General features: G+C 45.7%; 1 protein-coding gene across 9 annotated transcripts in view; it reads right to left on the bottom strand.

Moving 5' to 3' along the window:
- The window catches only part of LOC309334918 (dynein axonemal intermediate chain 2-like), an 82,570-nt gene that overhangs the window by 53,562 nt on the left and 2,575 nt on the right, over positions 1 to 26,433 (bottom strand). For all 9 annotated transcript variants that reach the window (XM_081849688.1, XM_081849689.1, XM_081849690.1 and 6 more), the window contains 10 exons: positions 24,313 to 24,474; positions 24,036 to 24,157; positions 21,462 to 21,604; positions 19,813 to 19,926; positions 14,225 to 14,364; positions 11,497 to 11,619; positions 8,630 to 8,853; positions 7,097 to 7,232; positions 6,340 to 6,486; positions 5,227 to 5,460 (listed from right to left, as the gene is read on the bottom strand). In XM_081849688.1, coding sequence (XP_081705814.1) covers positions 5,227 to 5,460; positions 6,340 to 6,486; positions 7,097 to 7,232; positions 8,630 to 8,853; positions 11,497 to 11,619; positions 14,225 to 14,364; positions 19,813 to 19,926; positions 21,462 to 21,604; positions 24,036 to 24,157; positions 24,313 to 24,474 — 1,545 coding nt within the window. The remainder of the gene's footprint in view (positions 1 to 5,226; positions 5,461 to 6,339; positions 6,487 to 7,096; positions 7,233 to 8,629; positions 8,854 to 11,496; positions 11,620 to 14,224; positions 14,365 to 19,812; positions 19,927 to 21,461; positions 21,605 to 24,035; positions 24,158 to 24,312; positions 24,475 to 26,433) is intronic.

Raw genomic sequence — 26,433 nt, 5'->3', positions numbered from 1 at the left:
TATGTGTGGTTCGTCGCCGGGGTTTTTTTGTTTTTGTAAATAAACCTTATCTTTGAGTTCCAAACCGCTTGCTCCAAGACTCCTCTTTGAAAAGAAATACTGCCTCTCCTGACCTTCTTAAACTGCTGCGCGAAATGCTCTGCTGTAGTGGGACTTGTGACGATGGAAGCGCACTGGGCATTTACATTAAACTAATTAAAGTTTAATGGGACAGGTTATGGATGTTTGTACGTTAAGAAGGAGCTGAGGAGTGCAGTTCAGAGTGATTTATGAAAGGACTGGAGCGAAGACAGAAGCGGTTGCCGACAACGAAAGCCTTCAAAGCAGCTTGAGTCCTGCAACGTGCCTAGAAAAGTTTTAAACAGGCACTGAGCAGTTTGTACTCGCTGGAAGACGTCTTATTCTTCAGGGAGCCACCTCAGTGGCTGGGAGACGGTCTACAGGTGTGTGAGTATCGTTCCTAAGCCCCAGGGAGGATGGCAGAGTCCCAGGAAAGTTTTTCTGTCCCGTTTACGCGACTCAATGGGAAAAATTGGCAAGATTGGAAGGCTAGAGTAAGGGTTTGGTTGCAAGCAAAAGAGTTGTGGAGTTGCACTGAAGCACCGCCTTTACAGGCAGCTGCAGACGCGTCTGCAGAAGACAAAGCAGCAGCAGCAGCTTCACAGAAACGCGACAGGAAAGCCCAAGGTCTACTAGTTTTGGCAGTGGGACCAGAGCAAATGCCTTATGTTTCTGAGTTAAAGAACACGCATGAGGTCTGGACGGTTCTGCAGCGGTTAAATTCCAGAAACACTGCGGGGGCCAAGATCCATGCTACAAGATGTTTGTTTGATTTACGTCTCCAACCGGGAGCGTGTGTGAAAGAACATATTGCCAAAATGGTGTCTGCCTTTAATCAACTAAGACAGCTGGGCATTCCTTTCTCTATGGAGCAGCAGTCATACATATTGTTGTCTTCTCTTGATAAAAGCTATGAGACTCTAGCTCTAACTTTGGAAGCTATGCCTTCAACTGAATTAACCCTTGAATACATTTCATCTCGGCTTGCAGATGAACAGGATAAAAGGCAAAGAGAAAGAGGTTTGTCTTCAAAGGGGAGTTATGCTGTGCCTAAGAGTGTTGATGCTGAGTTTGAGAACACAGTAAATGCTTTTGCAGCTAGACACTGTTTTCGCTGTGGTTCCCCTTCCCATTTAATCAGGAATTGCACACGTGAACCTGGTCAAGACGGCACCAAGGCCGTTACCCCTAGTTACCAGACAAGGAGTTCCAGGGGACGTCGAAGAAGAGGAGGAGGTCGTGGCTACTCCCACAGCACACAGCACATGGCTTCAGCAATGGCGTTGATGCAAGGGCGTGGCCAAGGCAGCAATCTACGCTGGTTGATCGACAGTGGTGCATCTCACCACCTGGTGGCGCCATCTAGTGTCCGTTTGCAGAATTGCAGACATTTGCAAACCCCTAAAGTTGTGACAATGGCAGATTCAACTAAACGTTCCTTAGAGACCGTAGGCACAGTGTTCTTGAATTGTTTGCAAACAGAAATCGATGCCTACGTGCTAAAGGGATTGAAGGGGTGTATTTTGTCTGTGTCAGAACTCGATAGAGTTGGGTTTAAAACTGTGTTTGAAAATGGGGTTTGCACTATTTCAAAGAATAACGTATCTCTTTTGCAGGTGGAATGCAGAAATGGGTTATATTATTTTGAGACAAGTCCAGATGAAGTTGAACAGGTTCATGCCGGTTGTGTGAACACGCCTACCCATAATTCTTGTGTTCATTTATGGCACCGCCGTCTGGGACATATTAATTTTCAGTATGTTAAAAAGCAACCTGAATTATCAGAAGGGTGCAAAATGAACAAATGTGCTAAGTATTTGGATTGTACTGCATGCAAAAGGGCGAAGGTTCATAGATGCAGCTATCCCAGTTCAGATAGGAAATCTGACAAAGTATTCCAACTTGTGCATATGGACCTATGTGGCCCAATGCCTGTTGCTAGCATGGGAGGTTCGAGGTATGCACTGTGTCTCTCGGATGACAAAACGAAGGTTACATGGTTTTTTCCTCTCAAAACAAAAGCAGATACTGCAGAAACAGTTAAAAATTGGGTTCATGCAGTAGAACTTGAATTCGGTACTAAAGTACTTGCTTTTCAGACAGACAGAGGGTCAGAATTTACCGGGTCTGTGTTGCAGAATTTCTTTAAGAAAAAGGGAATTAAGCATCGTCTGTCTACACCTTATTCCCCCCAAGAAGGAGGCGTGGCCGAACGTAAAAACAGGGTTCTGCAAGAGTTGGCAAACTCTATGTTGTTTGATGCTAAACTCCCTCAAAGTTACTGGGCGGAAGCCTGGCAGGCAGCTACTCATATTCTGAACCGAGTATATAATTCTGTAATTGGCACTACCCCTTATTTTGCTTTATATGGGAAGAAGCCCAAAATTAATTACTTTCGGGTGTTTGGATGTCCAGCCTATGTACTTATCCCAAAAGCGTTAAGGAAAAAGGGAGGTCCAAGGGCTAGGAAACTCATCTTTTGTGGGTACGAACCACACGCCAAATCTTGGAGATTCGTGAACCCAAATGGGGATACTACAAGAGTGGTCCTCAGTAGGAGCGCTGAATTTTGTGAGCAATCCGGATGGACTCACTTACACGGTAACCCTGACATTTTGAGAGATGATTTAGGCATTTATGCTGAGAATGAAAGTCCAGAGAGTAGTGAGCCAGAAGGGGATGGTGCACATGGTTCAGATACAGATTCTGACCAGGCACAAGGTTCTCCTAAGGTAGAAAAGCCAGAATCTAGGAGTGTTCCAACATCACCAGTCAGTAGGCCTAGCAGACAGCAAAAGCGAAGCAGGTCGCCTGCAACACCAAGCCCAAGGGAGGTATCTAAACGGAGGTCTTTATCCCTAGGGGCGCATCCAGATATAAAGTCTGAGACAGATTCTGACAGCCAACGGTCAGAGGGGGCACAAGAGGAGCAATTGCGCAGGTCAAACCGTGCCACAAAGGGCAAGCCGCCAGAGCGGTTTAAGGTGACAAGTGTATACGTAAATATGGCACAGTGTGAGCCAGATAGCTATATGGAAGTACAACAGCTTCCAAGCTCAGAAGCCGTAAAGTGGCAGGAAGCAATGGAAAAAGAGATGGCTTCAATGAAGTCTCTCGGTGTGTTTACAAGTACAGAGCTTCCAAAAGGGCAACAAGCTGTAGGTTGTCGATGGGTATATCGTTTAAAGCCCACAACTACTGAAGAGTTGCAATATAAAGCCCGACTAGTTGCAAAAGGGTTTTCGCAGCGCAAAGGTGTTCACTATTCTCAAATCTATGCCCCTACTTCAAGATCGGAGTCACTAAGAATGCTTTTAGCCTCTTCAGCTAAGAAGGGAAATAAGCTGTTTCATTTTGATGTCAATGTGGCTTATTTAAATGCAGACTTACAGGAGGAAGTCTATATGACACCACCACCGGGTTTTGAAGGAGACAAGCCAAACCAGGTCTGGCGTCTACACAAATCCATTTATGGGTTGAAACAGTCCGCCCGTAATTGGAATTCCTGCTTAAACGATGCTCTAGAGAGCATGGGATTCAGAAAGAGCGCAGCAGATGCGTGTCTTTATCTAAAAGGCTCGGGATGTGAACAAGAAGCAGTCTTGATATTTGTTGACGATTTATTATACAGTGGAAAGGATGATAAACTTGCACAACAATTTGCCACAAAGCTTGGAGAAAGGTTTCAGATAAAATCACTAGGCAATGTATCTGTTTATCTAGGAGTTAAAATTCAGCAAGATGAAAATGGGAACTATTGGCTCAGCCAAGAAGCTAAGATCCAGCAGTTGCTGGAAAGGTTTAAAATGGACAACTGTGCTGGTGTTAAAACCCCAATGGAGTTAAGTTACATAAAGGATGCTCAAGCCGAGCAACAAGCAGAGTTCTCTAATCCCGGGGTTTACCAGTCAGCGATAGGCAGTTTACTCCACATTGCACAGTGGACTCGGCCCGATATAACATATGCTGTCAACATGCTGTGTAGACAAGCTGAAAAACCATCAATGCATGCTTGGCAAGGAGTAAAAAGAGTTTTAAGGTATCTCCAAACTACCAAAAGGTTTCACTTAAAACTATCAGCAGAGGGCAGCACACAACTTGAATGTTGGGCCGACAGCAGTTGGGCAGATGCTGGACCAGATAGAAAATCAGTGTCAGGAATGGCGATAAAATTTGGAAATGCACTAATTGGTTGGAGATCAAGAAAGCAGTCACTTATAGCTTTAAGTTCAACTGAGTCTGAGTTTAATGCATTATCAGATGTATGTAGAGAACTGGAATTTTATAAGCAACTGGTACAAGAATTGTTTGGAGAATGTTCCCTACCTATCAGAGTGTGGGAAGACAATCAACCTTGTATTAAACTAGCTAAATCAGGTCAATTCAAGGCACACACAAAACACTTGGATATCCGTTATCAAAATGTATGCCAAAGTGTAAAACAAGGTTTAATTGAACTAAAGTATTGTCCAAGCCAAGAAAATCTCGCAGACGGTTTTACGAGAGCTTTGAGTCTGCAATCTCATAAATGTTTCTGTTCAGGTTTAAATTTGAATTAAGGTTGGTACAGCTCAGTGTTACGAGCGAGAGGGGGTGTTGCTATCAAAGGGTTAAAAGGTAGCAGAAACGCTCTAATCACTGAGCAGCTGGAGGTCATTAGGCTTCCAGGAACATGAGTTTGTATAAACAGTCAGTCTCCCATGTGTTTGTTCCCTTTTCCCCTTCTCCCCTTTTGGGCGTGTTTGCTGATATGTGTGGTTCGTCGCCGGGGTTTTTTTGTTTTTGTAAATAAACCTTATCTTTGAGTTCCAAACCGCTTGCTCCAAGACTCCTCTTTGAAAAGAAATACTGCCTCTCCTGACCTTCTTAAACTGCTGCGTGAAATGCTCTGCTGTAGTGGGACTTGTGACGATGGAAGCGCACTGGGCATTTACATTAAACTAATTAAAGTTTAATGGGACATGATGTCACATTCTTGGAGGCTATTTCTTTTACTTTATTTATTTATCTGTCCACTCCTGCATATAATTCCTATCCTGCCGTTCATCACCAGACAATCCCAGGGTTACATACATTTCCATAAATGATACCTGGCAGCTATTTTAAGACTCATCAACCTCCCTGGACTTTGTGCTGTGCTTGCATCCTTTTCAGCGGCCCTGTTACCTGGTCTTCGCCAGTTTTGAGCTTGGTTTTCGCTCGCTCCCTGCGCTTGAGCTCTCCCTCGATGACGTCAAAGAACTCCTTCTGCACTCGTGCCAGGATCTCCTCCGGCTTCTCCTCTTCCACATCCTCTTTGCCCCTGTCCTCCTTGCTCTCTGTCTTGGTCCTCTCCTTAAGGCGCATTTCGCGGTGGCGGGCCTCCAGAATCTTCTCTCGTTTCGTCTCCCGCTCAAACATCTGAAGTGAACAGAAGGATTACAGGCTGAAAAGGACTCAAGGGAGCCCCGTAGGCGGAACTGAAGTGGCCTACCTCACGGAGGCTAAATCAGTCATGCCACTAACTTTGGACTACAGTGGTACCTCGGGTTAAGAACTTAATTCGTTCTGGAGGTCTGTTCTTAACCTGAAACTGTTCTTAAACTGAGGTACCACTTTAGCTAATGGGGCCTCCCACTGCCACGCAATTTCTGTTCTTGTCCTGAGGTACTATTTCTGGGTTAGCGGAGTCTGTAACCTGAAACGTCTGTTACCCGAGGTACCACTATATGGGGTTTCTGAGCCCTGTGATGGGGTCCTGTGATAGTTCATTAACCTTCCTATTAGAGAGATGCAGACCTGTCTCATTTTAAAGTTATATGGCAGATCCCATCAGTTTTCTACAAGTTTATTTTTTAAAAAACGTTTACAATAAACTAAGGTATTAACCCATATTAATCAGGCTATCAAGAGGCATTCACACAATTCAAGGACACATTCGAGTCATAGAATCATAGAGTTCGAAGGGACCCTGAGGATCTTCTAGTACAATGTAGGAATATGCAGCTGTCTCATATTGGAATCGAACCTGCAACCTTGGAGTTATCAGTACCATGTTCTAACCAACTGAGCTATCCAGGCTGAGCAAGCCAAAACACTTGAGGAGGGTGTGTAACAGGACCATGGCCTTGGCAGAAGTCTGAGGGCTAGAAGGAGAGGTCCACAGCCCACATTCGCAGCACCTGGGCTGGAGGTCTCCTACCCCTGAACTAGAGGAACAAAACACGTGCACACATTCCTGCAAGGAGGTATGTTTGCCTTGCCCCCCAATCTGCCCCCTAGGAAGCAAGAGACACTCACTGCGGAAGCCAGGTTCTTCTCATTCCGTTGCAAGGTACACAGGCCAGAGGAAAATTCCAGCAGTGTCACCGTACCCAGTTTGGAGCCACAGCCAATAAAACGCCCGTTGTCCTGTAAACGCAGGCTGAAGAGAGGGTCATCACAGACCTGTTGAAGAAAGACCCATTCAGGAGTTCAATGCCAGTACATTTTCAAGGACTGAGTGCTTAGCTCAGATTAAAAGGATCAACAGCAGAACAGATTTTTCAGGGTTTTATTCAAATGCCATTCTGTTGCCCCATTTTGCCACCTTTTGTGGGATGCTCCCCACATTTTCCTTGCACAGAAGGTTTTCTCCATATAACAAAAGTGGGGAAGGGGAACCATACGTGTGCAAATCGGCATTTAGCCTGCAGAAATTATGCATGTTTGAAAACTGTTTCATGCAGAGGCTTTCCAACAAATGTAACTGCGGCAAAAATGCAGCCATTTTCAAACAGGACAAGGCTCACAGATGTACAAACTTTCCCCTTCCAAAAAAGTGGCTACCTGCCAGAGCCCAGACTTAACTATTTGGCTACCGTTGCAGCACCAGAGTCACCCAGAGCTACTGCAAAGTCCGGCAGAAGTGACAAAAACCACTACTTAATTTCAAATGGGCACCAAGCTAGAGATCTTCCAAGTTAACGTTCTGCCTCTAGAGAGTGGAAGTCTCAGAACAGGAAGACTGCAACAGAAGAATCTGAAACGTGGATATGTTTGTTCCCTCTGGAATCACCTTCAAGTTGAGTGTAGGGTCGTTCTGTTTGAAGAGGAAGTCCCAGACATCAAGGGTGCCATCCATCTTGGTGGTGAAGAAGACAGCTGGCCGAGTGGTGCTCCAGCAGCCATCTGTGAGGTATGCCATATGGTATCTGCCAAAGAACGCAGCATTTCTTGTGTTTCAAAGGATCCATTTAAAAGGCTTCCTAGTACTGCTGCTTATTAACAGTGAAGCTTTGCATGAAACAGTGTATTTCAAAGGAGGGAAAAGTGTATCTGCTGTACCACAGAGGAAACAGGAACCTATTGCATACCCTCCAATATTTGTCTGATGAAAATAGGGACATCCAAATAATAATAAAAATAATAATACCCTGTCCATCTGACTGGGCTTCAGCCACTCTGGGTGTCTTCCAACATATATAAAAACATGACAAAACTTAAAACATTTAAAAACTTCCCTATACAGGGCTACCTTCCGATGTCTTCTAAAGGTTGTATAGTGACTTATCTCCTTGGCCCGGGGGTCGCATAACTCCATACCCTCCGACATTTATCCAATGAAACTAGTGCCATCCTAAGGAAAAGCGGGCTATTCCAGGATCAAATCAGAAACTGGGACAGCTTCTATAAATCGGAGACTGTCCCTGGAAAATAGGGACACATGGAGGGTCTGCTATTAATTCCCTGTGTTTGTGATGTAAATATCTTGGGCACTGGAATGTACACGGTTAGTCAATACCACTTTCACAGTCCACTTGAGGGCTGGAATTTGTATAAACCTCAAGGTTCCATGTTTCCACAAGATTCCTTAACACCCTTCCTACAACCCTTCCGAGTTCAAGAAATCCAACATGCTGCATTGACCCTTCACAATTGCGTTGGCTATGCTCTGAGACACTTGGGAGAGGCAGCTGGTTTAAGAGCAGAAGGGATCTCCAAGTTTACTGCTTTTCTCTGTTGGCGAGCACTCTCCCGTCAGAAGTCAAGGAGATGAGCAACTATACAACCTTTAAAAGACATCTTCAGGCAGCCCTGTTTAGGGAAGCTTTTTAATGTGTAATGTTTTATTATGTGGCTGGGGCAACCCAATCAGATGGGCAAGGTACAAATAATAAAATGATGACAACCCAGTCCAGTGTTTCCCAAACTAGGGGTCTCCAGATTTTTTGGGGACTACAGTTCCCATCATCCCTGACCACTGGTCCTGCTAGCTAAGGATGATGGGAGTTGTAGTCCAAAACAGCTGGAGCCCCAAGTCTGCAAAACACTGATCTAGTCCAACCCCCTGCAATGAAAAGGAATACGCAGCTGTCCTATACGGGGATCGAACCTGCAACCTTGGCATTATCAGCACCACGCTCCAACCAACTGAGCGAAGACTTTGTTGGTAGGCATGCCAGAAATTGACCTTGGAGCACCCTCAAGGTGAAAAAGTTGTGGCCACATTGTAACCCCTGACAGCACCAAGGCACCCACTGTTATGGCCAGCTGACATGTATGCAATTTTAAAAACAACAAGATATGGGCAACACAGTGTGTTACCTACTTAGTCCACATGATGGACGATTCTCGGCTCTCTTCTGACCAAATGCGTGCAGTCCAATCCCCAACGGTCAAAAAGTTCTTGGGGTAGAAAGGATTCCTCGACAGGGCATAGATTGGGCCGTGGTGCCCACTGAACGTGCAGACAATCTTCTCAGCAGCAGTCTTGGCTTTGCGGTTACAGGAAATCACAATCCCTTGCTCTGTTCCCACCATGAACTTGGTTGGCTATGGAAACACAATGGAACGCTATTGTTACGCATCAGCGTGGTGGGTTCTCTTTTCCTGGACCAAAGAGCAGAGCTCACGAAAGGACTCACGTGGAGTAGAAAGGCAAGGGATGGTGGATTGGTTATTTTTTTATAAATATTGCTGCAAAGTTTGAGGAGACAAGAGCAACGAAGCCCAAAGATGGAACTCAGCACTTACAATATTCACTGGAAGGAGAGACAGAGAGAGGTTGGCCGCCAAAGGATGGACAAGTGGAATCTGTAGATACCGTATTTTTCGCTCTATAACACGCACCCGACCATAAAACGCACATAGTTTTTAGAGGAGGAAAACAACAACAAAAAATATTCTAAATGAAACAGTGGATGTATGATTTTTGTGGTTCAGACATGTGATCTGACGGTGAGTTTGGGGTAGCCGTTGGGCTGAGCAACGGAAGAACCTGCTGTCAAAAGCCCAAACAGACGCTGACCTCAGCTTAGCTGGCTGCTGAGAGCTCTCAAAAACTCAGGTTTTATGGGAACTTAGACCATGGGACCTCTTCCACCCAATTACCTTGTGACCCTGGCCTTGAAGCCTTAATGGGAGACAGCTATATGTAAGCACATTCTTTCTGAGGTTCTAACCCATTCCTAGGGATGCGGGTGGCACTGTGCGTTAAACCACAGAGCCTAGGGCTTGCCGATCAGAAGGTCGGCGGTTCAAATCCCCACGACGGGGTGAGCGCCCGTTGCTCGGTCCCAGCACCTGCCAACCTAGCAGTTCGAAAGCACGTCAAAGTGCAAGTAGATAAATAGGTACCACTCCAGCAGGAAGCTAAACGGCGTTTCTGTGCGCTGCTCTGGTTCGCCAGAAGCGGCTTAATCATGCTGGCCACATGACCCGGAAGCTGTATGCTGGCTCCCTCAGCCAATAAAGTGAGGTGAGCGCCGCAACCCTAGAGTTGGCCATGACTGGACCTAATGATCAGGGGTCCCTTTACCTTTAACCCATTCCTATAAACCAGTCTTAAAGGGGTGATATCACCACACCTGGCCTAAGGATGTCCCATGTCTTGGCCTCATAACTTGACAACAACAACAACAAAAAATTATTATCTATACGTCTGACTGGGTTGCCCCAGCCACTCTGCGCTGCTTCTGACAAATTAAAAGATAAGACCACACACCACAGACAACCACAGAAAAAGGCAGTCCCTCCACCTTCAGAGTGTAGAGTACGATTCACTAGCTGGCGGGGGAGAAAAATACCTTCGCAATGACAACATTAAATATTATGTTCTTTAGACTTTGTGGACTTGTGTGTGTCTCTCTCCCCCCCCCCCACAACTTTCAAAGTTAGGCTCGTAGGCTTGTTGGGATGTGTGATGCACAATTTAGCTTCCCCGCTGGTTCTCAGAAAACCTGCAGCTTCAGTGATTAGGGGCTTGCTTGGCCACCTAACAAAGAGATGAAGATGCTTATTGAGATTCAGCTCCTGCTGGCTGCAGAGATTAGATCCCTTCGCAAGCGGCAGCCGATTCCCACACCCCCAATCTCAGAAGCGGCCATTTCAGAGCGAGAAGATTTAACAACAATGTTAGTCAATGTGTTCCTCACCCCCCACCCCCAACATGGAGGTGAGCCATATTTTAAAAGTTGCACAGTTCCTCAGTAAATGCTGGTTGTTCTTACGCACTTGCTAGCTTATCCAGAAATAACAATGGATACCTCAGACTTTATACCAAGACTGAAAAGAAGGAAGTCGGGTGTTTTAGGAACATAGATGCCATACACCAAGTCAGACCACTGGCCGGTCCATCTAGCTCGCCTTCCATCGCTGCTCCCCTTACTCAGCTCTCTTGCAGTTTACATGTTATATCCTCAAAAGTCCAGTTTGTTCCCTTGTACCTCTCCAATAAGGGATGTGGGTGGCGCTGTGGTCTAAACCACTGAGCCTCTTGGGCTTGTCGATCAGAAGGTCGGCAGTTCGAATCCCCATCACGGGATGAGCCCGTTGCTCAGTCCCAGCTCCTGCCAACCCAGCAATTTAAAAGCATGCCAAAAAGTGCAAGTAGATAAATAGGTATCACTCTGATGGGAAAGTAAATGGTGTTTCTGTGCACTGCTCTGGTTTTGGTGTTCCGTTGCACCCGAAGCGGCTTAGTCATGCTGGCCACATGACCCGGAAAAACTGCGGACAAACGCCAGCTCCCTCGGCCTGTAAAGCAAGATGAGCGCTGCAACCCCAGAGTCGTCTGCAACTGGACTTAACTGTCAGGGGTCCTTTACCTTTTTACCTCTCCAATGCCTAGTCAAATTTCTGCAAAAGAAAATGCCGGTGTGCAGACTGTGTACTATAATATATATATATAAATGATGCCCTCTCCTGTGCTCCTGGTGCACTCAGAATGTCCTGGTTTTAAAATGTGTTTCTCTAGGCACATCTCTATTGCCATTTCACTCTTAAGCTTTTTCCCGGATACTTTTTTTAAAAAAAAATTCTCATGTGTTTTCTCTCCTTTAGTCCCCTCCCTACATAGTATCACTTAGGAACCGAAGTCAGGGTTTTAGTGGCACCCAAAAACTAAAAGGTGGGGAAAGAAGACGAAAGCCTTCTCTAGAACTCAGATACACAGGGGAGAATTCAGAGCAGACTCACCATCGTTGGCTCAAATTCCAGGGCAATGGCTCCTAAAGCATTTTCCAAGATCCCTTTCCTACTGATGTCCATCACTAGTGTTTCAGTTGGTTCAGCTAGTTTACGAATGTCCCACCACAGGACCTGGAAAAATGAAATGCCATTACTGATGCTTTTTGAGGGGGGCCCACATTATGGGTGGGTTCAGATGGTTAATTTTCAACTCGCTGAAATGGTGGCAATTTCACTGGATGAAAGGTTTCTGCCACATTATTAGTAAACTTGATGGTCTGTTTGCTGATCCTTATACAACCCAAACAGCACCATCCACACACAAGAGGGGTGGTATCAGCATGCTTGGGAGAACCCCAAAGTTTGGAGGGGCTAAGGAAGTGACCCTCCCCCAAAATATATACACACAACACAGTGAAGACTGCAAATGATCACTGCCCATGGAATGACTTGGGAAAAACAATGGAAAACCATGGGGAATGGAATGGGGTATCTGAGAAAACATGGCTGGCACCTTGTTAAGGAACTCTCCATGCTGCAACACTGTTTTGCACATCTTACTAGCTGATTTTAAGAGATGAGAAACCATCTAACGACAGCTTCAGGTGAGCAGGCTATTGCTAATTTTAACTATCATGTGGCCAACATAGTCATCTGAATCGGCTCCCATCATGAACTGCAAGATCTAACATCAAAATGTCTAATCTCTGATCAACAGCATAGTACTGAAGAACATTCTATGCTCATTCCATCTACGGACTCTGTTTCCCCACTAGGGATTGTTTCCAAGCGAAGCAGAATGTGACCAAGTATGTATGCTCTTTCCTAGCGCTCTAGGCACCAGCCTTTCACCCCCAATATCCACACCCTTGGCCTTCAGCGTTGCTGCTTGTCAACTTGTTCACCGAATCTTCGGTCTGGAGGGCTGGAAGTGGCACACTAATCTCTTAATTGAATCCTTTGTGCAGAGCCCAGGACTTGCTGTACCCGAAACATTCCTATCAGATTAGTTCAAATCATTCAGATTATTCTGTGCTGTGAAAGCAGAGAACAAGAGCAAAGAAAGGCGCCCAAGGGGCATCACAGACAGAAGTCATCCAGATGGCTCCAGGAAGCAAGCTGTGTTGGATACTTAGGAGGGAAGGAAGAAGAGAAAAAGGAACTCAAAGTTCGTGGACCATCAGGTCTGCAAGGAATTCACCTGCCAACCTAGAAGATTGTCATCAGGATGAGATGGATTCTATTCCCAGAGCCTCTCCAAGATAAAAGTTTTTATCAGCTGGACAGCACATTCCCCCCCCCCCACCATATGGCCTCCTCCATTGGTGGTAATCAGGAGTGGTTCATAAAGGCAACCCCCCCCCTCCAATTTAGAGGACAAGAATCTTTTTTATTATACTAGCTGAAGCTCCCTGTGAAATTCAGTTGAAATTATTCTACAACCCCCCCACCCCGCTTCAAAGTCCAACTCTATGTTCTATCCACAGGAGCCAACTCCCAGGGGCAGAGGGGCCTTTGCCCCCCCCTAAAATATTTGAGGGGGCCGCCCCTTCCCAAGTTGATGGGCATTCCCATTCAAACGGTGTGTGTGTGCCGTGTCATGTGATTATGTGGGGCAGGACTTACCTGCCCCCTCCCCAATATTTTACTCAAGTTGGCTTCCCTGGTTCTATGGCATCTGACAGTTTTAGACTTTCATTAGTTCATGGGTAGGCAAACTAAGGCCCAGGGGCTGGATCCAGCCCAATCCCCTTCTAAATCCAGCCAGCGGATGGTCCGGGAATCAGTGTATTTTTACATGAGTAGGACGTGTCCTTTTATTTAAAATGCATCTCTGGGTTATTTGTGGGGCATAGGAATTTGTTGATTTCCCCCCCCCCCCATATAGTCCGGCCCCCCCACAAGGTCTGAGGGACAGTGGACTGGCCCCCTGCTGAAAAAGTTTGCTGACCCCTGCTTAGAAACAACCCAATGACTCCTCTCCCCTTTCTTCTCCTTCCTGAACAGTGTAGAATTCTCATAGCACCAAGAAGAAGAAGAAGAAGAAGAAGAGTTTGGATTTGATATCCCGCTTTTTCACTACCCGAAGGAGTCTCAAAGCGGCTAACAGTCTCCTTTCCCTTCCTCCCCCACAACAAACACTCTGTGAGGTGAGTGGGGTTGAGAGACTTCAAAGAAGTGTGACTAGCCCAAGGTCACCCAGCAGCTGCATGTGGAGGAGCGGAGACGCAAACCCGGTTCCCCAGATTACGAGACTACCGCTCTTAACCACTACACCGCACTGGCTCTCTTCTTACTCTTCTCACAAGCCCTTCTTACTTTTTTCTGTCTACTTCTGAATTCTGCTATAGCGCTCCCAGCTACAGATCTTTCCATGAGTGTCCATTGCTCTATGGCTGAATGATTATTTGACGGGCACTGACCCAGAAGCCTTATTGGCTGCTCTTCAGAGATACACACCATCGGCTAGATGCACCATCTAGGATACAAGTACCGCCCGCATTCAGTGCTGTGGCTTAGCTGATAAATGCAGTTGATCGTTTGAACTAGCCAAGGGTACAGAAGCAGCGAGAAGCTCAAGTCATTTTTTAAAAAACAACAGAGCCTGGAGCAAAGCTGCAGGAGCACAAAGACGTCTCCACTTCCTCTGTAGGTCTGGTGCAGCTACTGCACCCCTTTTCCTGAGTATCTATCTATCTATTCCTATAGATAGCAAACTGCAGTATCTGTCTTTTACCTGCCCATCGGTGGATCCAGAGAAGCAATCCGTCCCAGTCTTTGACTGCAGCCAGATAGCATTATACACAGGATCCCGGTGGCTAAGCTCGACTGTGGTCAGTTCCACTGGCAGGCCTCCTTTTCGAGTGTCCCAGTAAGCTGGGGGGCAGTGAAAACAGGAATTGTGGGTCGCTTGAAAGATGCTCAGGTCCTCCTTCCATTACTTGAGGGTCCTAGCTTGAAGTTGTTCAACATGCATCAAGGTCCTTGGTTATGGTTAGCTCAGTTGGTAGAATATGAGTCTCTTAATCTCAGGTTGGTGGGTTTGAGTCCCACGTCGGGCAAAAGATTCCTGCATTGCAGGGGGTTGGACTAGATGGCCCTCGTGGTCCCTTCCAACTCTACAATTCTATGGTAATCGGGAAACCGCTCCAAAAAGTTAATCCAGCTTCTTTTCGCCACCCACACTGTTCCAGTCTACAGCTCGTCCTCAAAATGTTAACATAAACTGCTTTTATTTTGAATAAATCTCCCCAATTAATTAGATTTCAGGAATATATATTGAGCAATTCTTTAAAAATCAAGTATACATCATAGCTTTGCAGCATTTACATTTACCGTATCTTTCACTCTATAAGACGCACTTTTCCCCTCCTAAAAAGTAGGGGGAAATGTGTATGCGTCTTATGGAGCAAATGCAGGCGGGAGGCTCTGCTCAGTGCTCCCTTTAAAGAACCGTGTGGAGCGTGTGTACGGCTCTTGGGGGGGGTTCTCCGAGGAAGGAGAAGGGCTGCCCTTCTCCCTCCTTGGGGAAAAGCCCCCAAGAGCCGCGCACACACTCTGCACGCTCTTTAAAGGGAGCACGGCTGTTGGGGGAGCCTGAGCTGCGCACAGCCTCTCCCGGGCAGGGGGTGAAGGCTCCCGTTGCCCGGGAGAGGCTGCGCGTGGCTATCCCATAAACCAGGACAGCAACCGGGATCGCTGTGCAGCAATCCCGCTTGCTGTCCTGGCTTCTGGGATTCAGAATTTTCCCCCCTTATTTTCCTCTTTCAAAAACTAGGTGCGTTTTATGGTCTGGTGCATCTTATAGAGCAAAAAATATGGTCATTTTCAGATCCAGAAATGGAAGCGCCAATGTAAATGCCATACTCTAGTGATGTGAGGTGAGAATATTCTCTGCTAGAAATTTCTCTGGTGAATATTCTCCACAAACTGTAAATTCTAATGTAAGAACCAGTTTTACAATGCACATTTAAAAAATCCAGTAAATAATAAGTCAAGCTCTGATATTGCCAGTGTAAGTAATGAATAATGATTTATTTTTTAAATCCAGTTACATTACTGGGCATTGTATTATTCACCACTTGCAGTTCTGAAATGTGAGCTACAGAAAACATTTATTTTTTTTAGTTTTAAAAATGCTATTCATTTAATTTGATGAAAATTTGAATTTGTATGTATTTCTACTATATGTAATAGCCTTTTTTCTATTTTGGTGTGACCTTATTCTTAGCAATTCTATACCCTTGGCCACACAGTGTGATTTTTTTTTTTACAGAAAGTAGCTTTAATGCTCTATACACTTAAAGTACCTAGGCCTATACAATTATGTGTAACAGCATGTGAGGTGGCCTTCATTTAAACAGTTGACATTTCTTTATTTTTATTTAGTGCCAGTAGCTAGTTTTTGCAGTGCCATTCAATGGTACAAGGTGTCATTTACCAGAGATTGCCATACTGAAATATATTATCAAATAATGATAATATATTTAATGTTAATGGCTTCTTTGCATATAGTTTTGTTTATCAAGCTGTGTTTTATATCATTTTCAAGGCATTAAAATGAATATTCTCCTATTTTAAATGAAAATTCTCTAATATTCTCATTAATCGAGAATATTCTCAAGAATATTCTCCAAAAGATTATTCTCGAGAATTTACATCACTATACTGGACTAACACAGAAAATTAATGATTGCCACAAAGTGCCCTATGTCTTCATCCAAATGTACCCCAAAATGATACAGGAGGCGATTGTTATTTGGACTGGAACCCCCCCCCCCAATAAATCGTATGTGGTCTGTGGCAGAAGCAAAAATTCACCAGATGTCTCTGGCGTGTGCTTTAACCCTTAGACCTAATTCAAAACTGCTTCATTATCAGAGGCTTCTTTTAAAGCTTCTCCTTTTTAAAGCACACAGATGGGCTGGATTTTTGCAGACGCAGCAGGGAATTGCTTTTGCTGTCTATGGTTCAGTTATAATTAAGCCATTGGAGGTGACAGAGTGTGTTTCACGGGGCCATTACTGCCTGCCTCAGGAGGCCTGTGAAGGACAAAGTGAACTCAACTCCCTCTTCCATCACCTATGAAGTGCTTAATAACGTCCCTGTAATAGAGACCCTGTCAGATCTGATTGCTGATGAAAATGGCAAAAGAAACATAAAAGGGAGTATAATTAACTCAAAGGGCACATGTGAATGAAAAAGGCAATACAATCATAAATGGACCTGGCAAACCTGTGCGTGGTGGAACTCTGAAAACCATGGCAGACAATCATTCTTGTTAATCAAACAGCGACAATTAGGAATAACGGGGTCATGAGCTCCTTGGGTAACACTTCACTGCAGCAGCTATGTCGTGTACCAATCTGAACAGGATCCCCAGGGCAGCCTTGTTGATGGAAATGTGACACACATCCACACAGCACCCTGGTGAAGCCAGCCAAAAGACAGGCTGGGGTGTGCAAAGCCAGAAAACACCCTATTTGGTAAGGGTTAGCCTTAGCAGAAAATGGTAAGACTATTTCCTGGGGGGGGGGGAGGGCTGGGCAATATCTGGTTTACAACATCGCGATATATCACAATGTCTGGAATAAGAACAGAGCTGGTTTTCAACTTTGTGATATATCACCAGCTGAACATTGCGATATACAGTCATACCTCAGGTTCCAACCGCTTCAGGTTGCGTTTTTTCGGGTTGTGGACCGCCGAAACTTGAAAGTACCGGAACAGGTTACTTCTGGGTTTCGGTGGTCGTGCATGCGCAGAAGCGCTAAATTTCACTTTGCACATGCACAGAAGCACTAAATCGCAACACGCATGTGCGCAGAGGCGGGTTGCGAACGTGCATCCTGCACGGATCACATTCACAACCCGAGCGTCCACTGTACCTGTGCCGGATTTACGTATAAGCTAAACAAGCTATAGTTTAGGGCCCCACTCTCTTGGGGGGGCCCAAAGAGGAATAGATTATGAGTTGTTGTAAATTGTATTATTGCCAAATGCCGAAGTATTTGCATTACTAAGTTTGTCATGAATAAAAAATCATTTTAAGTTAGAGCTTAATAATTACTTCACTATTAATATACTTCTTCTTAATTGTATTTCACTATTAATATACTTCTTCTTAATTGTATTTCAGTTCAGCAATTACTTGGATAAAATACATATTTTGTTATGTTCAAATGGCTTTAGATACCTATTAGATCCATAAATTACCATATAGCATATATTCAACACAAAAAACAGTGACAGTTTGTTGTTGACAAAGGACAGCTGGACATATAAAGGGCCCCATTACCTTCAGTAGCTTAGGGCCTCATCAAATCTAAATCTGGCCCTGGATATACTGATCTATCATGACATCTGAAATAAGGATGGAGCTATGTAGAGGAACTGGCTGGCTTCACGGTTTTCCCCACATTGTGATTTTTGCATAACACACACATACAATTCACAATATACTGCCCAGTCAAAAATTTTGAAACCACTATCATGATATGGACTTGAAACCAGTTTTGGATAATATATCACCTAGCGCTAACAAGCATCATGATTTGCAACATATTGCTCAGTCAACAATTATGAAACCACTATCACAATATGGAGTTGAAACCAGTTTTAGGTGATATATCGATATATTACCCAGCCATAGTGGGGAGCAAGAGCCCCAAATGGTATTTGTGGGAAACATAGGAAAATAAAGAATGCTCTGAGTCTTCTCCCCCAGTTTCCTGTGTCCAACAGTGGTGGTACCTGATGGTACATGGAAGGGCATGGGAGAAAACTGTGTGCAGTCAGAGCTTTGCTTCCTGTTTTCTTTGGAGAGGTTCCTACTACTACTAGAGAGACATGCTGCTGTTCACGTATTAAAAAAGAAAAAGAGGAATGTGACGGGTGACATCTTTGGCATGAGAACTTCTGCAAAGGAAGTAGGGAGGCGAAATTCCAGCTGCACACAGCCTGTTCTTTCAAGCATGAGAGTTCACAGACTCTTCTCTGAAAACAAGGCGAGTATCCACAATACACCATGTGAAAAATTCATCTTGGTCCATCTGCACAGCAGTTGGGAAGAGACAGAGCATATAGGGCAAACCCAAGACTCTCTTTTTAAACTACAGTGGTACCTCGGGTTACATACGCTTCAGGTTACAGACTCCGCTAACCCAGAAATAGTACCTCGGGTTAAGAACTTTGCTTCAGGATGAGAACAGAAATTGTGCGGCGGTGGTGCGGCGGCAGCAGGAGGCCCCATTAGCTAAAGTGGTGCTTCAGGTTAAGAACAGTTTCAGGTTAAGAACAGACCTCCAGAACGAATTAAGTACTTAACCCGAGGTACCACTGTATAGAGCAGCGATGGAAGGCGAGCTGTGGCAGGGAATTCTGGTATGCCTCTCTACGTTCAAAGCCCACATTCAAAGCAGCAGTCTGAGGACAACAATCAGGACCAGACAAAACATCTGGCAATGGGAACCTAAGGCACAGGGAATGGAAGAGAACAGGTAACTGGTAACCCAAAGTAGAACACTGGATCCCCCAGAGCCTTCTCGGTGGTGGCACCCTGCCTATGGAATGCTGTTCCTTAGAAGGCTCACCTGGGATCTTTGCTGCTATACTGTCTTTTTCATTTTTCCAGGCTTCTAAAGGACAAATGAATTTTTCTTCACTGTTCTGTTTTTCTTATTGTAATGTTGTTTTTGCCACGTTATTTTAATTCAGAGTTGTGTGAGTTTGGAGGGCAGGATAGAAGCTGATTAAATACATGAATAAAAACAGCTGCGTGCATTCTGCTTTCCACAATTCAAATTCTATTCCAAGAAATGCCAAACTCTGAATTACGCAAATCGAACACAAGCACTCCCACCATAGTTCATAACTGTGTTTTCATTCAAAGCAGTGGGTGCAGAAGTGGATCTGACCGAGCAAGCGGAATTTGAAACCTTGAAACCTCCACTATAGATTTCCTTTGCTCTTAAAACCAGTTATCAGTTTCCACTGACCCTGGACACTGAAACTGGCCTCCAAATATTTTTTATTTATTTTTGGCTTTAGATGCCTGTAGATTTTTGGAAAAATAAAAAGTTTGTGTACACTTTGAAAGCAGCAAATATTTTCAAAAACTGAGTCGGTGCAACAAAAAAGATAAATATTATTTGAAAGCACATGGTTTGCCAGCCCCCTTCCTCTATTTCCTTTTCCAGCACTATTGGAGTAAAGGCTTGCCAGTAACAATTACAGATAAAACCAAACAAGAATAGACTTCAAGGTACACAATGAGGGCACCAAATTCCCCACTACTTTTTACCGTGTGCTAACTATTTCGCTTACCTATCTGCCCGTTGTAGCATCCTCCAATCAGGATATGAGAGTCTTTTGGGTTGTACTCTAAGCACACCAAAGGTGAGGATGGCCGGATAACAAGTTCTGGTTTGTTGGGGGTTTCTTAAAAAAAGAAGGTGGGGGGCAGAATTACCATACAGAAGAAGAAGAAGAAGAGTTTGGATTTGATATCCTGCTTTATCACTACCTGAAGGAGTCTCAAAGCGGCTAACATTCTCCTTTCCCTTCCTCCCCCACAACAAACACTCTGTGAGGTGAGTGAGGCTGAGAGACTTCAGAGAAGTGTGACTAGCCCAAGGTCACCCAGCAGCTGCATGTGGAGGAGCGGGGAAGCGAACCCGGTTCACCAGATTACGAGTCTACCGCTCTTAACCACTACACCACACTGGCACACTGAAGAAAAAACTGTCAGACTTCACAATTCTAAAGTGAACAGTAAAAAAATTATCCATTTTATTCCCTTACTTTCATCCCACTGCACCCCATGGCTGCAATAAGCAACATTTCTGCTCCTGAATATGAATGAACTGGGTGCAAATTCACCTGAAGGTGCAGGCAGTAGAAAAACTAAAGTGAGGAGCAGAACAAGGAAATGGGAGGCAGAACTAATAGCGGGACTACCCTTTAGAGTTGGGCAAAATCCAGGTCAGAGACCCTTTCTGCTTCCTCTATTCTGCAGAGGGTGGACATGGCAGGAGGCGTCTCCCACAGAACCCAGCCAAGAGATGGATCTGCCAGTGCTCAAGCCCAATCTAGGGGAAATTACGCAGAAACCATAATCGCCGCCTTCCCCCCTTCTGACCCATCTACTGCAATTATTAAGTTTGCAGATGACACCACCAAAATGGGTTTAATAACAGGTAGAGACGAATCAGCATATAGAGGGGAGGTCCAAAAAATATCTACATGGTGCGTAGAGAACAACTTGCACCTTAATATCAACAAGACAAAGGACTTTTGGAGGAAGAGAGGAGAACTAGCCCCGCTGTACATTGGGGAGGGCTGTGTGGAGAGAGTCTCTTCCTTTAAATTCCTAGGAGTTTATCTCAGTGAAGACCTTACTTGGAAAATAAATACAACCCAGGTGGTTAAGAAAGCCCAATAGAGACTCCATCTCCTCAGAATACTGCGGAAGAACGATGTCAATCAACATTTGATGATCTCCTTCTACCGGTCAGCAATAGAAAGTGTCCTTTCATACTGCATCACGGTGTGGTACTCTGGTTTGACATCATCTGATAGGAAGTGCCTACAGAGGGTGGTGAATACAGCACAAGATATTATGGGCTGTTCCATGAATCCGCTGAATGAAATAGTGGAAGAACGTTGCCTCAGGAGAGTGAGGAAAATTCTCAGGGATGATTCACACCCTGGCCGGCACTTTCTTGATCTTCTGCCCTCAGGCAGAAGATATAGAAGCATGATTAGTGGCACCAACAGGGTAAAGAACAGCTTCTATCCGTGGGCTGTTAGGCTGCTGAATGAAAAGATAACAACAGGGCAACTGACTTTCGGATTTGATGGGTGTGCGTCAGTAAACGAGGGGAATTAAGACTAAGAGAGCTGAGTGGGGGGTGCTCGTGTAATCTCACTGTATACAAGTTGTACAAGTGACGTTAAAGTGTTTCAATTCTTACCAAGATCCCATATGTATGAATCATAGCTCATGTCTTTTGAACTCCGCTGGAATTCTAGGCTGGCATAAGAGACTGCCAGCTTCCGGCTTCTGTCGGGGTGCCAAGAGAGATGTGTGGCTGTTCTTTTGATTGGGTTTGGGTCCCTTTTCGATAATAAAGAAGAAGACAACAGCATTTCATTTGCTCATAAGCAACAGGTTGTGCCATCAAATCTCATAAAGAACTAAAAATAAAAAATATATCTCACAGACAAGGGAGTCTTATGTGCGTCTCTTATAACACTGAGCATTTTGAAGAAGGTGCTGCAGAAATTCTTCACTGGGGTGGGAGTCTATTTCCAGCCCCAAACGCCCCCAGTTCAGTTGTTCCAGAAGTCATAACTATTGCCTGAATAATATATGGTTTCTCAGTTTCCTCTTCATTTAGCCTACCAAGATTTCCACCAGATGACCTGCTTCTCCAGCATCCATCCTAATTCACTTGCGCAAAGTTTGCACAGAGCTTAGGCTAAAGTCTGGTCTTTACTGAGCATTCGTCCTGATTTGTTTATGGGGTGGTTATACGACAATCCTGAAAGACCTACATTGGCTTCCAGTACATTTCCAGGCACAATTCAAAGTGTTGGTGCCGACCTTTCAAGCCCTGCAAGTGCCCTATAAACAAATCAGAGCAAATGCTCAATAAATAGCAAGCACAATCTAACCTCTGCATAAACTTTGTGCAAGCAAATCAGGAAGAGTGCTCAATAAACAGATCATCAGAAGGAGTCAAAAGAGACAAATGTTCATCACTCTAGGCCAGGGGTCGGCAACCCGCGGCTCCGGAGCCGCATGCAGCTCTTTTACACCTTTGCCGCGGCTCCGCAGATCCTCGGGGACCCTGAGCAGAAAAGCAGAAGCACCAGAAAGAGGAAGGGGATGGAGCTGGGCAGCCGAGCCGGGCAAAGCAAGGCAGCGGCAGCAGCGGAGCTCGAGAAGCGGCGGCTGCTGGGATGGAGGAGGCGGCGGCGGCGGCCGGAGAAGGGCTGCTGCTGCTACTGCTTCTGCCGCCGGAGGGAAGCTCTGCCAGGCGGTTTCATGGCTCATAGCTTCCCCCGGGGTAGGATGGGCGGTGGCGGTGGCGAGGGGAACGCCTCGTCTGGAGGACGGTGAGGAAGCGGCCGAGCAGCTCATGGCGGCGCCTCTTCCCTCATAGTGCAGGGAGCGAGGAAGAAGAGGAGGAGGGTGGTGGCAGGAAGGCGCGCCAGGGCGCGCTCCTTTTCGCCGTCGCGGCCGCCTGCCCGCCCGCCCACCCTCAGGCCCCGCACGCCGCGTGACATCGAGAGCCACCCACCCAGGCCACGCTCTCCTCAGCCCCGCGCGCGAGGCACCTTAGGCGAGGGAGAGAGAGTGCGCGTGCTCGAGGGAAATGGCGGGGCGGGGTTTTTGTGTGTGTGTGTGTGAGGGGTGGCGGTGGTGCTTCAGGATCCTTTTCCATGCCTTGCTTTTGAGTGGCCACCGAGTTGAGGGAGAGCACCTGAGGTGAACCACAAAATGGACCCGCACTCCCTGTCAGGGAGGAAGGGGTGAATTACGTCAGTGACAAGGAGGGGGTCCAGAGGTAGCCAGCAGGTGCCGTGATGCAGCATCTCGGCCTCAGAGAGAGGCGGGAGAGCACGAGAGCAATTGCAGAGGGAGGGGGGCTGTTAGGCACCAAAATCCTGCGTGCGGGATTTCCCCTGTTCTCTCGTGCCTATGCAATTCCTGCCCTTCTCCCTTCCCCCTCGAGATTTGCTGCAGAGACAAGCAAATGAAGAAGAAAGGGAAGAGTATTAGCTGACATGTCCCCGGATCCCATGGAAAGCACCACAGATTCCTTTGCTTACCAGCTCTTTTTATTTTAAGTTGGCTTCAAACCTGTAATTGTGTAGGTGTATGTATGTATACATACATATACACACATAAATATTCATATCTCTTCCCTCTCACCTTCCTTTCACCCAGTTTTTCTGGCACTGGTTTATAAATGCTGCTATGTAGAAATGATGAGAAAGTTGCACCAGCAGAAGGAATGGATATGTGCTGTTAGTAAAAAGAGAGGGAGTTGAACTGTAGGGAGGGACAGACACTTTTCTATGTATTAATTTGTATAATGCCCTCTATGCACATGGTGCTTTGCAAAAAATGGATATGAGAGGTACCATACCCCTCTTTGCTATCTGAAATAGACTCAGGGAAAAGAGAGAGAATGGGGGAAGGGGAAGAATGTGTGGTTATTTACATTTGGCTTGTTTTGCGGCTCCCAGTTTGTTTTTCCCTTCGGAAACGGGTCCAAGTGGCTCTTTTTGTCTAAAAGGTTGCAGACCCCTGCTCTAGGCTTTTATTTTAACTTCATGGACATGATGTCTGCCACTACATTTAGTTTCCATTTAGGGGGATATGGAAGGAAAAAGCGGGTCCCTTTACCTTTACCTAACGATCAATACACCTTGTAGGACAGCAGCATCAGCAATATTTCAGTCATTACACAAAACCAAAGATCATCTCAAGCCAGATTCGAAGAGAGGACAGAGGTTTCTGGCTGCTCAAGAGCTACCTGAAGACATTGATAGTTTTTGCTGATGGAGCCTCATCCGTAACTCCCGCCAACTCCTCTTCCTCAAAGTACTCCTCATAGATATTGATGGCATTGTTCTGCTTGATGCAGTGATCCATTTGCTACAAAAGAAGTAATGGAATCAGTCAGTGGATGGCCACAGAACAAACCTGGGGAGGTCATGCAGAAAACAAAGAAAAAGGAATAAGGAAAGCAGGTTGCAAAGCTTTGACATAGCCTGCTGATGAGCTGAAAGGGTGAGGCCAAAGGGACTTACACTGCCCAGCTGAGTAATGACGTTGATGTAGTTCTCATCCTTCTCAACTTTCTTGCGGAAGCGAATGGTCTGTTCCATTTCCAAGGGGTTGACATCTTTAGGCCAGCCGCCTTCCACGTGGTTGATGCCCCGGGTTTCCATTTCAAACCTTTCTGTGTTGACCTGGTGTAAAGGAAAACCACAGCTGCCTTCAGTCTTTCCCCCCTTTCTTTTTAAGCAGCAGCAGCAGCAGCAGTGGCCTCAGATCCAAGACCATGATTCTCAAAGGTCAGATGTAAGAAATGAAGGAGGCCATAGAGGAGTACGTTTTGGTGACCAATTGGGTTGCATGTAAAAGGATAACATGAAGAACACACCCAATTGCCAAGCACATAATACCACGGATGACGTTAATCCACATTACAGAGTCCATCCAAATCTTCTGATTACTAGCATTGACAGTCTTACTACCCGTAGGCTGGTTTGCACATGAGAAGCAGTTGTTTATTTTCTTCCCATATACAGAAATTGTGCACAGAAATTCCAGTAAGAACCATGCTGTACAAAGATAAAGGTAAAGGGACCCCTGACCATTAGGTCCAGTCATGACCAACTCTGGGGTTGCGGTGCTCATCTTGCTTTATTGGCCGAGGGAGCCGGCGTCCAGCTTCCGGGTCATGTGGCCAGCATGACTAAGCCACTTCTGGTGAACCAGAGCAGCGCACGGAAATGCTGTTTACCTTCCCGCTGGAGCGGTGCCTATTTATCTACTTGCACTTGTCATGCTTTTGAACTGCTAGGTTGGCAGGAGCAGGGACCGAGCAACAGGAGCTCACCCCGTCGCGGGGATTCAAAACTTCTGATCGGCAAGTCCTAGGCTCTGTGGTTTAACCCACAGTGCCACCCGTGTCCCTTGTACAAAGATACCTCCTGCATAAATGACACTTCCGTATACTGGCCACTAGCTCAGCATTTTCTACTTGAGCTGGCAGCAGCTGTACAGGGCCCAAAGCAAAGGTAATTCATATTTCTCCTGCTCCCTGAGATCCTTCACCTGGAAATGGCAGGGATGGAGCCTGGGGCCTGGGGCCTGTGTTCATATGCCAAGTACGTGTTCTGCTACATTATTCTAGCTCCCACAGTCCTAGGCATGAAGCAGGAGTGGACTGTATATTTTGCCAAACAACAATAACCCATCAACACTCAAAACACACCAGACTCGTTGATTTTGTTTGCCATTTCATGGCTTCTGTGTCTTCTGCAGCTGAATTGGCAGGCAGGCAAAAGTTCACCCGGTGGAGGGCTCTTCCCTACCCTGACACAGGATACATGCCTTTCTAACAGAAGCAACAGCCCCATGCCTTCACCATCTGTAATGCCAACAAATACTAAGTATGTGATGCAATGTCACTGCATTGCAAGTTCCCTGTCCCTTTGTAACTTCACAGGCTGCTGCTTGTAGCAATGGGGAAACTCACAACATGGGGGTGTTGCTACATGCGTTTTGTACTGCAGGAACAGGTTGCTGATTTTGGTAAAAGCCCTGCCTCCCCTGCAATGTCCAATTCGAGCCCAGGCTATGCATCATTCTTATACTCCCATAGACAGCCTTACGTTTTCATATAGTGGATGTCAAGAAAATCTGCATATCTACAATCATATCAAACAAAATCCAGAAGTTGCCATTCATTAAGGAAATTCATGGATTTGTTTCTTTTTTAAGGGCTTGGGTTTTCCAGCTTCAGTTTGGAAAACAAAAACAAAAAGCACTTTGTTTTAAAACAGCCACCAAAACAGGTACGTAAAGGTAAAGGACCCCTGGATGGTTAAGTCCAGTCACTATGGGGCTGCAGTGCTCATCTCGCTTCCAGCTGAGGGAGCCAGCGTTTGCCCACAGACAGCTTTCCGGGTCATGTGGCCAGCATGACTAAACTGCTTCTGGTGCAACAGAACACCGTGACAGAAGCCAGAGTTCACGGAAGTGCTGTTTAACTTCCCGCCGCAGCGGTATCTATTTAACTACTTGCACTGGTATGTTTTAGAACTGCTAGATTGGCAGAAGCTGGGATAGAGCAACAGGAGCTCACCCCATAGTGTGGATTTGAACCGCTGACCTTCTGATCGGCAAGCCCAAGAGGCTCA

Source organism: Podarcis erhardii (assembly GCF_964252035.2).
Source record: "Podarcis erhardii genome assembly, chromosome: 2".
NCBI lineage: Eukaryota > Metazoa > Chordata > Lepidosauria > Squamata > Lacertidae > Podarcis > Podarcis erhardii.
Note: the sequence above shows the minus strand (reverse complement) of the source record. Positions and strands in the feature narration are given on the sequence as shown.